At 42.8% G+C, this 13904-nt stretch overlaps 2 protein-coding genes across 2 annotated transcripts; one reads left to right on the top strand and one right to left on the bottom strand.

Annotated features, from left to right (window-relative positions):
* The first annotated feature begins 18 nt into the window (after positions 1 to 18).
* Positions 19 to 5000, top strand: LOC311496299 (dihydrofolate reductase). The gene is made up of 6 exons (XM_084556102.1): positions 19 to 170; positions 710 to 759; positions 1049 to 1154; positions 1237 to 1363; positions 3404 to 3519; positions 4234 to 5000. Exons 1-6 carry the CDS (start codon positions 70 to 72, stop codon positions 4322 to 4324), a joined length of 591 nt encoding a protein of 196 aa, XP_084412228.1. The 5' UTR covers positions 19 to 69; the 3' UTR covers positions 4325 to 5000.
* A 5889-nt stretch (positions 5001 to 10889) lies between these two features.
* On the bottom strand, positions 10890 to 13356 carry mterf2 (mitochondrial transcription termination factor 2). The gene is made up of 2 exons (XM_084555447.1): positions 13335 to 13356; positions 10890 to 12818 (listed from the first exon to the last, which is right to left on the bottom strand). Exon 2 carries the CDS (start codon positions 12795 to 12797, stop codon positions 11670 to 11672), a length of 1128 nt encoding a protein of 375 aa, XP_084411573.1. The 5' UTR covers positions 12798 to 12818; positions 13335 to 13356; the 3' UTR covers positions 10890 to 11669.
* Between the last annotated feature and the right edge of the window lie 548 nt (positions 13357 to 13904).

Below are 13904 nucleotides of genomic sequence, written 5' to 3'. Positions count from 1 at the left end.
TTCCTGTGCAGGTCTAGAACCGACGCCGAATAGGTACCTGGTTGGCTGCGTGACTGTCGCACGTCGGAGATGGAAGCGATCAACGCGCAGAAGAAACCTGTCCGCCTCATAGCAGCGGTCTGCAACGACAGGGGGATCGGGAAGGATGGACGACTGCCCTGGAGTTTACCGTAAGAGTCGAAACCTTCAGGACGCAAACATCTGTTGGCGAAATCTCAAACATGTACCCTCCTATGCGTAATGCAGGCTGTAATACTTGCAATCTCATATTTCATAATGAAAATGTGTATTTGTTGCTGTTTTTTTTTGCTGTTTTTTTGCACTCCAACCTTTGCAGACCGCTGTGCAGAAAATTTGGCAAACTATTCCATGTATTCCATGAAAGCAGCCTTAGATAAACACTTTTACGGTGTAATTGGGATTTTCAGTCACATCATTGTTCCATAAACTGAAAACACACACAAAAAAAGTCATAAAACTGTGTCAGATTTTTCAAATACCTAATTCAGAAAAATCTTCCAAACACAAATTCATTTGCAGTAACATCATGTTTCACAGGTACCATTTGTACATGAATGAATGTGACGGTTATACAGAGCGCTAGAAATAGTCTTAAATGTCACGTATTTATCTCTTTGCTCCGTGTGCAGCGGTGTTTAAATTGTTGTTTTGTTTGTTTGTCTTAACGCTGGAATTGTGACTTCCACAGGTCTGAGTTCCAGTACTTCCTGAACACTGTCACAAGGGTATCGAGACCAGGTATTCCTCTGTGCTATGTCATATCAGGCTCTAGATTCCTCATACAGGGGCAGGGTGTCATTCTCATCTTTTAAATACAGCTGCCAAAACCATATATGTCTTTTAGTTCAAGTCCCTGCACTATTACAAGTCAAAATTATATAATTCAATTGTGGAACTGCGATCTGAGCCAATCAGGCTGTAATATTGGGTGATATTATGACACAAGAAGAGCACAATTTAATGTTAAAGCTTTGATTCCCAGCCCTTCCTTTCTTGGTTTTATTTAATGTTATTCTGTCTCTTATAGGAAAGCTGAACATGATGGTCTGGGGCAGACTGTGCTGGGACTCCCACCCAGAAAATATGTTCCCACTGGCCAATATTCTGCACGTGGTGCTGAGTAAAACCCTGGAGTGAGTACGAAAGCACATACGCAAACTCGTCTACGATCCAATCTCAATGTCGTCTGTGACGTCTCTCCTCTTTATTCTTCAGCACAGTTCCAAATCACGCCCACTTCTTATGTCAGGACTTTGAGAGCGCCGTCCGCCTGGCTGCAGAGCCCCCCCTCGCCGGCTTAATAGAGACCGTCTGGGTTGTTGGTGGGACACGGGTCTACGAGGTAAAGCAGTCTAACACTGTGCGGCGTAGTTCTGCACTGCAAAATGTTTAGTGTGCGTGAGCTCAACAAAAGGAAACCACATGTTTAACTGCTACAAAAAAATGCATGCTGCGAAAAACTCCTTTGTAGCAGCAGTTTTCTACCCAGTTGATCTGTTTTCTGCCTTACATTTAAGCTGCAGCTTGGACATAAAATGTGTCCTCTAGTGTCAGATATCTGACAACAAAGCTAAAACCAAGGCATCTGGATTCAGAATTAGTTCTTGTTGAAGACGTTTCACAGTTAATTCAGGTGGCCTCTTCAGTCCTGTGGCCGATATATTCAGGTTGAGGTGGATGTGACACAGGCTCTGTATCTGCTCAAGCTTGTGGGAGTGTTCAGCTCACACGTTACATCATCTCTGTTTTTGTCACAAAACAGCAGGTTATACAGGTACATGTTATCAGATGACATTTAAACATAAACTTTAGCTTTTCCCAGCTCTTCCCTTCTCTGGATGTGATCTCAGTCTTGAATTTTGATTGGAAGCATGCGGCAGCCAGCACGTCACGCCTTTGGTATTTGAGTAAATGTGACTTGTTAAGCTTTTAATGTGTTTTCACTTTATTACGTAGTGTGTGCAGATAATGGGCTGCAGAAAAAGCTCTGCAGGGAAATAAGTTGGCAGTCAGTAGTTAGCATTTATAAAGAATGAATCCATATTGGTGATTGAGTTAAAAAAGTAAGTGCAGTATACACCGATCAGCCACAACATTAAAACCACTGACAGGAGAAGTGAATAACACTGACCAACTTGTTACAATTCAATGTTCTGCTGGGAAATTTTTTGACCTGGCATTCATGTGGATGTTACTTAGACATGTAGCACCCACCTAGATGAGACCAGGCACCCCCACCCCATAGCAATGACACTCCTTGATGGCAGCAGCCATCCCCAGCAGGATGCAGCCTGACACAGGCACACACACAAAAACAGTTTAGGAACAACTCAAAACAACATGACGAACAGCACAAGATGTTGACCTGGCCTCAAGTATCCCCTCAACCCATAGGACCCAAAGGCCCCCACTAACCACAGGACACCCCCAGAAGCCACAGGACACCCTCAGAATGTCCATTCTCTGATGAGTCACAACTGTTTTGGAGGCACAAGGGAGACCTACACGATAATAGGAAGGTGGTCATAATGTTATTCCTGATCGCTGTATAATCCAGCATTTCTTCGTAACGGGTGGAGGTCGAGTAGAGAGCAGCATTAACCAAATGTGAGTGAGGGGCAGATGTGTGGGCAGGTCATCAATAACGCGGCTCCATTATCAGACAGTACTGCTAGCTTCAGTTTGACCAATAGGAGGAAGTGGAGATGTGTCGTCCATTTTTTTCCTACAGTCTTTGGTACAGGCCACGCAGGCATGCTCCTTTTTATAATTATTATTATTAATACATGTAGCTGTTGACCTCACACGATTCCCTGCTCCACCCAAAGTCCTCACAAGACTTTGCGAACTTTGCCTAAAACTTTGAAACGATCTCACACAAGCAGGTTTGCGATAAAAGGAGACTGTTCAATTTTTCTAGTGCCATTTGAAGCCACGACATTTGAAGTCACCTTGTCAATTTTAGACTTCTCAGGTAAAATCTAACGTTTCAGATTCACAAAGATACCAAATATGTCAACAGGAATTTATCCATTGGTCATGTTTGAGTGTTTACTTGACATTTGGGAGACACAACAAATGTGGAGAGGGTGCAGGAATTAGTGGGAATTCTGGTGCTAAGGGCATTTTAGCTCATGTGGTATCATAAAAATTCAACCATCACTTTAACTCCTACTAAGAGTTGCATTTGAATCCAAAGTAAGATCATGGAAAACAATTAGGTATTTCATAAAAAGCTTCTGTTTGAGTATCTCTCTCAGTGCACACATCATTCCACCGTAACTTGTTGGAACAAACTGATACTGTAGGACTGTATGCATGGGGAAAAACAAAAGATGATGTAAAGGGTTAACAACCTGCACCCCTCCTTCTTTCTAACCAGGATGCTTTGATGCACCCGTGGTGTGACTTGCTCTATCTGACGGACGTCATGGCTGACTTTGACTGTGACGTCTTCTTCCCCGAGTTCAACAGAAATCTGTTTAAATTACAAGAAAGGTGAGTTTAATATTTCATCTCCAGGCCACAGAAATGCAGGGCGTCCCGATCCGGAGGCGTTTGAGCGGTTATAAAAGAGTTATTTTTCTTATACACGCCCAGCCAGCCTTCACACAACGCCCCATGAGAAAGGGATTTTTTGTTTTTTTATGACAAAGTCAACATCAGCAGAATCTGTCAGAATGTCAGTCGTCAGCTTGGCAAGATTTGCTGACGCCAAACAAAGCGCCGGGCAGCTTTTTCGCTTTAATTACACTGAACAATAAACCAGTGAATGTTGTTTTCTTAAGGTTGAGGCTTAGATTTCTATTATTAGAAGCAATAAATACGCCTCGCAGGAAGAAGGTGCTGGGTTTGAATCCATGGGCCGACTGGGGCCTTTCTGTGTGGAGTTTGCATGTTCTCCCTGTGTCTGCGTGGGTTCTCCGGGTACTCCCGCTTCCTCCCACCGCCCAAAGAAATGCTCGTTAGGTTCATTGGTGATTAAATTGGGGTTTGTTCCCCCGACCCTTCACAGGACAAGCGGTTACAGAAGATGAATGAATGAATGAATGTTTTCTTCCAAATTAAAAGCTCATTCACATCTAAATGAATGATTTCTAAAAGATATTTACATTGCACGTTGCTACTTCTTATCGTTTTATTTTATGTCTTGCTCATTTTTTTTGTATACTCATGAACTCATACACTTATTTTCTTCTGTTTCCAAATTAGATTTCCTGGCGTACCGAGTGAAATTCAAGAGGAGAATGGCATTAAGTACAAATACCAAGTGTTCAAGAAAGAGACAGCTGATGCTGTTTAGATTTAAAAAAGAAAAAATTATGACCAGAAAATTCAGTATTTCACCGAAAGCCTTATCTGCCAATAACATTTTCGCAGAACCAACTCAATTAAAGCTTGTTAAAACCTGCTAAAATATAGTCACTGAGCATTCCAGTCAGCGTTAATATGACCTTTGTAGTCCACGAAACCTTGCGAGGACATGCACTTTACCTTTTGTGAATTTATTTATGTTCTAAAGTGTTCTAAAATGCACCCTACTTCTGCTGCCTGTCAAGATATTCTGATCAGATCTAGTATAAAAAAAAAAAAAAGAACAGACAAAAAAAAAAAAAACCCTGTCAGTTGTCAGCGCTGCCATCTCATCCTCCTCCTCCTCAGCAATGCTGCAGCTGCACAGAAAACACGCTCGTCAGTCGACAGCCTGTAGTCTGGGTTTCACTGCAGATCTCTCCTTTCTCAGCCAACATGACAGGTGCCAGTTGAGAAAGTTAATTACCCCCCCACGCTTTCATTCGGTAATGGGTCTTATTTAAACACGGAGAAGATGTTACAGCTTGCTAGAAATAGTGAGACACATATTTATTGACTACGGTTTTAGGTAAAGGGTGAGTTGTAAGAGAGAAATAACTCACGGATGCGACGGTGTTTTTTTTTGTTGTTTTTTGTTTCACCTTGAATAAAATGATCCATACTCATTTGCGTGTGTCGTCTCTTTAACCACTAGATGGAGGCATATCAGTGAGAGAAGGGAGAGAAAGTCTCGGCCTGTATTCCTAAAGATTCTGTGGATCCTCTCAGAGGGCTCCTAACTTAGTCTAGCAGGGAGTCTTAGTTTAGGAGTGAGTCCAGGACATTCTCAGAGAACTCTGAGCAAGGAATGGACAGAAACTTATCTTAGTGAGGAGGTGTGGTTGACCCCGTTGCTAGATGTGAGTCGTCATTTCAAAAGGTGTGATTGGTTGATCCTAAAAGCTAGATAAAAACACATTTTGGTGATAATGGGCATAGAATGGACCATCAAATCAACTGAATCAACTTAATCATAGAATCTTATCTCTATGAAGAGATCTCTATATAATTATAAATAATACACTGCCTGGCCAAAAAAAAAAAAAAAGGCCCCACCAAAAAAAAGTCGCCACACTCTAATATTTCGATGGACCGCCTTTAGCTCTGATTACAACACACATTCACTATGGCATTATTTCAATAAGCTTCTCCAGTGTCACAAGATTTATTTCCATCCAGTGCTGCATTCATTTTTCACCAAGTCTTGTATTGATGATGGGAGAGTCTGATCACTGAACAAAGCCTTCTCCAGCGCATCACAAAGATTCTCAATGGGGTTAAGGTCTGTGGTGGACAATCCATGTTTGAAAATGATGTCTCATGCTCCCTGAACCACTCTTTCACAATTTGAGCCCCATGAATCCTGGCATTGTCATCTTGGAATATGATCCATTGATGGAATAACCTGGTCATACAGTATATATTCAGTCAGCTTTTAGTAGTGTCTGCGATCTCCTTAGATGTTTTCTCTGCTTGATGCATGCATGGTTGTTTAAGAAATGAGAAGCTACTCATTGCATCAGTTGGGGTTAAATGACTTGTTGCCAGCTGAAAGATAATCACCCATGCAGTAATTATCCAATAGGAGGCTCGTACCTGTTTGCACTTCATTTGGTACTAACGAGGGTAAAATGGCTCAGCTTTCATCGGTTTCTGTGATTGCTAACTGGCCTATAAGAAGCAGAGTTGGTTGGCGTTCAAATCTTCCACAAACCGAACAGCAACGGAGAAGAAAAGAAGTAGGAAACCCAACTGGACAGATGAACAGTGTTTGCTTCTGGCTCAATTGGTCAATGAAAATAAAAGTATTTTGAGAGGTAGATTCGGCCCCAGTGTCAGACTACAAGCCAAGAAACAGGAAAAATATAGCACAATAGATAAATGCATCCTTAGTGCCATTTTCTACTCTGCTTAAGAAACTCCCAAGCCTCTTAATAGTCCTCCTCCCTGCTCTTAACAGATCTCACCTTTACCAGGATCTACTCTTAACTTTGAGGGGAAATTCATCATGATTCTAAGAACTTTCTTAATTTTCTTAAGAATCTTCAGGAACATGGGCCCTGATCATTAATGTCCTCCTTCTGCACTTCCCTTTTTTTCCCTAGCTCCTTTTTCAAGTTGCTCCAACTTCTTTTTAAGTTGAGAGTTTCTTCTCTGAGTTTCCTGCTGCCTCCCTCTGATCAGGAACACACCCCAATTTAATTAAATCTATGCTTTAGGGTCTCTACACCAGCTTTGATCGGAGCGAAGGAATCAGTAGAGAGTAAATGACACCATAATAGGCACCTTTTTTTTTTTGCAATAACCTAATTATAAAACGAGCATTGGACTGTAAACAGTATAATGAGGAAAGCCAAGAGGTCTTCTCACAGCTAGCTTCTCGAATAATGCTTTGAATTACTCTCTATAACTCCAGCAGAATATTCCTGTTTCCCGAGGAAAAGGTCACAAACATTTTACCGCTAATCTGCATTGTTGTAAAGCTAAACAATCTTTTTTTTTTTTTTAAAGACACTTCTGAGAAAGGGTAAATCTTACCCTTCTTCAAGTTTCCATGTGTAGATCTTTGAGGTGCTGCAAACGCTCTGGTTAGTTAATAAGAACTTCAGTAGTAATTGTAGTAATGGCCACAAGAGGAAACCATCCCAGAGTCCATCCCACATGGCAAGATAGAACATTCCCCAGGGACTCCCAGCCAGCATTAACGATACCGGGACCCTGAAACCAAAGCACGTGGTGGTGTTGCACGAAAAGTCTGGGTCCAGAACACCTGCACCTATTGTCACAGCTGCACAAATAACCGAATCAACACTGTGACACTGTAATTTACCTAAGACAGGACAAAGGCAGACAGTCATGGACAGACAGGTGAATACTTATCTAACTGTCTGCTGCAACACAGAAATATTATAATAATATATAATATAATATTATATGAAAAGAGGATTCCCAGTATTAAGACTGAAAGCACAGGAAAGGAAAGTCAAGAACAAATAAAAAATACCATTTGATGTAGTTAGTGAAAGTTTCCAGAGAAAACTTCAGCGACAAGATCCCAAGTCATGGGAGTCCTGCAAACCAGACACACTGGAGGAGATTTAACATTGCTCTTTCCCTTAATATAGATAGATAGATAGATAGATAGATTTTATTTGTCACATGCACAGTTATACATAGTACAATGCACAGTGAAATGTATTGTTGTACCTGCAGCCAGTAGTAAAAAAATATATAAATACTACAGTAAACAGTAGTTTACACACAAGGTAAGCAATATGGCCAATAAAGGCCTCCTAAATACTAAGATATTTGGAATGAGCGTCTGAGAATTTAACGTATTTCTTCAAGGCACAGACAGGACAAGATCTCCTTTAGCCATTTTTTAAAACAAGTTGTGGAGATTGATTTCCACTCCTTCAGGATAATCCTTTTTTTGCAATGACAATGCCAAACTTTTGTTTGTTCTAATAGTGGACGGTTAGGGTTAGCATTTGATCAGAGTGTACAGTGAGATATTTTCAATATGCAACACAGGTCATAAAATTATGACTACTGACCGGAGAAGTAAATAACATTGATAATACAATGTTCTGCTGGGAAACTTTTGGACCTGGCATTCGTGTGGATGTTACTTAGACATGTAACACCCACCTAGACCAGACCAGACCAGGCACTCCCACCCCATAGCAATGACACTCCTTGATGGCAGCAGCCATCCCCAGCAAGATGCAGCCTGACACAGGCACACACAAAAACGGTTTAGGAGCACAAGATGTTGACCTGGCATTCTAAATTCACTAGATCCCAAACTGATCAAGTATCTGTGGGATGATCCACAGAGGCCCCTCACCTCAACCCGTAGGACCTAAAGGCCCCCCCACTAACAACATGCTGTTTCTAGACACCACAGGACACTCTCAGAAGGCCCATGTCCATCTCTGATGAGTTAGAACTGTCTTGGAGGCGCAAGGGAGACCTACACAATATTAGGAAGGTGGTCATAATGATATGCCAGATCAGTACGCTACTGGATTTTAGTGTCGCATGTTACCTGTCTGTGCAAACGCCTGCAGATGGCTGCTTAAAATAACTTTTAGCAGCCACTTTATGAGCCGAGTTTCTCTGACATTCTTGATAATTCTACAAAATAGTGATGATGGACGTGCAGATGATCATGCATGCCAGTATAAACCATTCTATCGCTTTCACTAGTTGCTTTCTCTTTCCAGACTGGAGCTCTGGGAACTTACGACATATCCAGGCCTGGTAATTTGTTTATTTGTCAAAATGTCTTGAGCTTTAACGGCCTGTTATCTTCCCGGCATTGCAAATTTGACTTATCTGTGGGACGAGCACTGACAGCCGTTGCTTTAAATGATCAAATGAAATGATAAAATCAGTCACGAATGAAAGAGCGATGCCCAGCAGCCTGCAAGCCTCCGCCAGTTAAATCTCAGCCGGTGACAGATATTTTAGAGCCGTGCATCTCAGACTGAGCGTGCAATATGGGAACTTATTTACCTTTTGTCACTGAGGCGTCCATCAATGTGACATTTATTTCCCTCCTGCAGAGTGTACTGTATATTTGTGTTGTGTCATCGCGGTCTTAAAGAAGGTTTAAGAGACAAGTAGTGACAGAAAAAAAACTGCTGGAGATGAGAGGGCATTGAAAACCCACTTTATGATGCATATATAAATACTCCATGTTATTAAACTTGTTTTTAAAGCTACAAATCAGAATCCAGACTTAGTAGTTTCTTAAAATATTGTAATTTTGTTTTTGTGGTGAATATGAGATATTGTATTTTTGTCTTCTTTGAGTCACAGTGGATTTTTTTTTTTCATGTTGCAAGAAGCTTATTTTCCACCTACATTAACTGCTTTTGAAGAAAATACAGCAGCATCTAAGCAAAAAATTCCTCCCACCCCCACTGACTTCAAATAAAGCGTGTTTACCGCGGCGCCGGTCCTCCACGCTCCTGCTTCAGCTGGAAATCACAGCTTCTAATTGCAGATGTCATCCGTTTTCCGCTGAGATATGACCCATAAAAGCGGTGTGTTAAGCGTGGCTAATATCAACCGGTGGCGTGTTCGAAATGAAAAAGGACAATTTATGCTCGCTCTCATTAACCTCTCCGGCTCGCCCGTGTAATTCACGAGCTCAGCACGGGATGACAGGGCTGTCGACGGAGGACAAGAGGACGCCGGGGGAAGAGATAGAGGTGACTTGCATTTATTCACCTGAGGCCTTGTCTCATCTGCCTCGCCTTGATACGTCCTGATTAACTCCTTGTATTTATTACTCAGCAGCGGCGAAAGACTCAGGCCGTAACCTTGAAACGCGATGAATTAAAGCAAACGTCAGCGATGTCTGTGTAAAATTAGAAACCTTCAGTAGCTGCAGTGTACTTGAGGGAATGTTGTAGCCTCCCGGGGGGGTTCCATGTTGTGAATGGTTGGAAAATGAACTCTAGTCAAGCATCCATCTGCTGAGCTCAGATTCATTACCAGATGCACTCGCTTTTGAATCATCTGCCCAGTGGCTATCGCCATGACTACGGGACCATGGTGAGCGATGCAGGCATCAGCAGATGGGGAGTGGAAGTTGTTAACGTACACCTCCAACCCTCTGGACACGCGAGTCCTCTCTGTCTTTGTTGTGACCCCCATCGTCTACTACGCGAGAGCAAACCTTGAGGCATAAAGTCACGGCTTCATTAGCGGTGATGCTCCTTCCCATTAAAAGCCACTCTTAAGCCCGTTTCAAGGGCTTGGAAGCATTATGACGCATTCAAAATTGGACGGGGAACATTTTACCTCGCTCTTGCTTGGTTTAGACAACGCCCAGTGTGATTGTGTATCGATTTTGTGGCTTACGCTCAAATAAATGCGGACACGCCTTTAATTAATAAGTCCAAATATAATGGAAGATAATTTTTACATCAATGAACTGTAACTGCTTTTTGAATAAAGATTGCAACACAGGGTACAAAGAGAGCATTCAAATAAACCGCTTCTGATTCAGATGAAAGGAATGTGATTCCCTTTTTATACCTCACCGTGTGTGTGCGTGTGTGTGCATTTGAATTCATCGGAAATGATAATTAAGTGACTTTTTAGTAGGGAAATAGCCTACAATAAAGCACCTCCATCTGTAGAGTAACAATAAAAATCTGAGACTCAGTCAGGTTTCATTCCCAAAGGGTACAGTTGTGCTGCCAAGAACACTGTGTGAAAATGAGACACTTCCACACGGGCTGTAAATAAGATGATTTGAAAAGCTTTGTTTGTCTTCAGTTCTACTCAGTAATTCACTTGACAGACAAGTCAGCGCATCTGTCATTACGCTCTTGTGTCGCGCAGCGTTTTAATGCGGCGCTATTGTAATGAGGTAACTCGTAATTAAGCTGCAATCATTTTATTTTTTCATTTCACCTCGCCTTCTGCGGAAATTGTGACAACAAAGTGCAATCTGCATTTGTCTCACCCCCCCCCCCCCCCCCGGCATCACTCTAGGAAGTCTTTACACATCCACCCTCGTCTCGTCACATGAATTTACACTTGTAGTAAAAGTGCACTGATCATCAGACTCTACTAATGAAGGGTAAATGCTGGCGTGCAATCGCAGCTGTCTTTGGTCTGAACTAGAAGTGAAACTTTTTTTTTTTTTTTAGATCTAGCTGTTAAAATTCACACTACCTGAAAAACCGGCGTCTGCAAAAACGTCATAGGTAGCTTGTTAATGGGATTTTAATTACGTTACATTCCAAAGAGTGGGAGATTTTGGCAGCAGGCACGGCGCTAGAACAAACTGTGTTGTAAGTGTAGCTGGGTGTGATCCCAGATTTGATCACATGAGAAAACAACAACCACAAGTCAGACTTTACACAGAGTCAGTCCGGCTTGTAAGTTTAAATAGCACCACTGGAAGGTATAAAACATGCACATGTCTGATAATAAAGTAACGGCATGAAATGAACGCACCTTTATACTTAAGACACTTCAATCTGATACAAATTATACACCGATCAGCCACAACATTAAAACAACTGACAGGAGAAGTAAATAACTTAATCCCACTAACATCATTCTGTTGCCAGACACCACAGGACGCCCTCAGAAGGCCCACGTCCATTCTCTGATGAGTCACAATGGAGGCACAACGGAGACCTACACAATATTAGGCAGGTGGTTGTAATGTTGTGGCAGATCGGTGCATGTATCAATAACCGCGTGAACAATAAATATCCAGTTACACTTTTAGTTCGTGCCTTCATTAGTCCATGCTACCCACGTCAGTCGTCTGCTCTTAAAGGGGCGACGGGGTTAAACAGTGGTCTCTCTCTGCGTAGCTGTAGTTTGCCAAAGCTGATCTCAAAGTCCTTCTTGGTGCCGTTTAGGACCTGCAGACTACCCGTCCTTACGTCATAACCACGTGCCTTCAGTCTCTGTATGCGGTAGCTCACTATCTGCGTGGTCAGTTCTAGCACGGTTGGAGTCTCCGTGATTTGAGACATGCTAATCCCAGCGCTGAGGAGGCTCTTAAAGCGCTCATCTAAAATAGATTCAGGGTAGTAAAGAAGAGCGGGACACTTGAGGATAATGTCCCGCAGCTCTGCCTCGGAGCACCCGATCGTGTCCTGGGAGTATGCCAGGGTGCGACGCATGCTGTCTGGGTTTAGCTCAGTGACAAAGCCCCGAAGATTGGAGAGGAGGCGGAGGAGCTCTGCCGTGCTGAAGCCCTTGTCTCTCAGGAACAGCAAGTTCTGCCTCAGTATGTCCGGGGGCTTCAGCAAAACAAACGGGTTCTGACTCAGAAGCTTTTGCAACCACAGTTTCATGTTGGCCTCCTCACCCCCAAGCTCCTGGTAGGCCTGCTGGAGGGTATGGACCATCACTTCATTCTGCTCCACAGGCCGGCTAAAGCTCTGTGGAGCGCCGGCCATTAGTTTAGTGATGATTCGTTTGTTGAGGTTTAAACTCTGGAAGTAAGCAATGTTGTTCCGCTGGTTGTCATGATGGCTGGAGGAGGTGAAGAAGGAGGCTGGGAATTTCTCAATGATCCCAACCAGCTCTCTCTGGTTTGGACAAACAGACATCCACAGATCCCTCTGAGTCTGCATCTGCTCCGGTTCACAGAGAACAGCCTCAGGATGAACCGCTAAGATCCGAGCAATGATGGGGCCCGAAGCCCCCATGTCCTTCAGCAGGTCAGCCACCTCCTTGGTGTACGCCGGACTCTGATGCAGCACCCAGCCCTTGAGCAGCCGGACTTTCTGGAGGTCCACGGAGAGATCATAAAGAGCCTGCACGGTCTCCCGGTTCTCCACGGAGCTAAGTGTCGCACATGACCTGAGGTTTAAAGGCAGAGCTGTGATATGTTGGCATCGGAGGCACAGGGATGTTGCAATCAAACGCAACATTGATGCATTGAAGTTGATCACCTGTGATGGAGAAAACGCTGCAGTAAGTGACAGAAGAATAAAAGGCTCATTCTCTGAATGAACAGAGGAAACTAAATAATGGGGATGTCAAGATCGGTATCGGGGCAGATCCAGACATTTAAAAACAAGCCCTGATCTTTTGTTTTGTTGCTAGCATCAAAGTTGCCAAAAATCCCAGAAGAAGAACCAAAATCACGTGACTAAACATGTCTGCTATGTGGAAGCACAATACTCTGGAAAATGAGTATTGTGTTGTATTGTAATTGTATTGTAATTTGAAAATTATGCAACGTGGAAGGTCTACAAACATTGAATGCAGCGTTTTTGCAGGAGAATGCAGGAGATCTAGGGGAATAGTAAAACCAGAAATGCCTTTATGAATCTACAAGGGAGGAAAATAATTTTTATTTAAGATCAGATCAGCTGATACTCAATATTAAATGATCGCGGGACAAAAAAAAAAAATTATCGGGACATCCCTACTGAATAATGACACATACAGTAACCAGTTCTTACATTTATCAAACAGTTGTAGCTCCTGCATTAATCTGTGAAGTCAGGGGTCTAGCTGAGCCCATCCTGGAGTCACACAAGCCTCATGCAGCACTAAAACTTGTTCCTGATATGCAGAACCAGGGATATTCCCGGAGCATCCTGCTGACTGAGACACGGACGAGAGACATCCGAACAAAAAGACCCATCAGTGCTTCTTAAACAGGACTGCAAAAATACAAAAGTGGCATAAATTAAATGTGCCAGCCACAGTGTTTTCTCCTGGAGAAAGTCCTACCCGTGTTGGACCACCGCCTTTATTATTTCTAAACCCATAAGCTGTTTATCTAAGGTGATTAAAAGGCATTTGTGCGACTTAATGTTCCAGCTGCTTCATGCTTGGTTGATAAACTTCAATCAAACCAAAGCCCAGGCCCCGCTTCGGAACATAATGGCTAACCTGCACAGATGCAGCCAGGTGTTTCATAGGGGTTAAACATGACCCAACTTGAGTGTCTGACACTATGACTGATGACATACTGGAAATTAACTTGCTGTAACTAAAGGTGCTTTGTTTCCACGCTGCAGACAAAT

The sequence above is a fragment of the Chelon labrosus genome, assembly GCF_963514085.1.
Source record: "Chelon labrosus genome assembly, chromosome: 11".
NCBI classification, from domain to species: Eukaryota; Metazoa; Chordata; class Actinopteri; order Mugiliformes; family Mugilidae; genus Chelon; species Chelon labrosus.
Note: the sequence above shows the minus strand (reverse complement) of the source record. Positions and strands in the feature narration are given on the sequence as shown.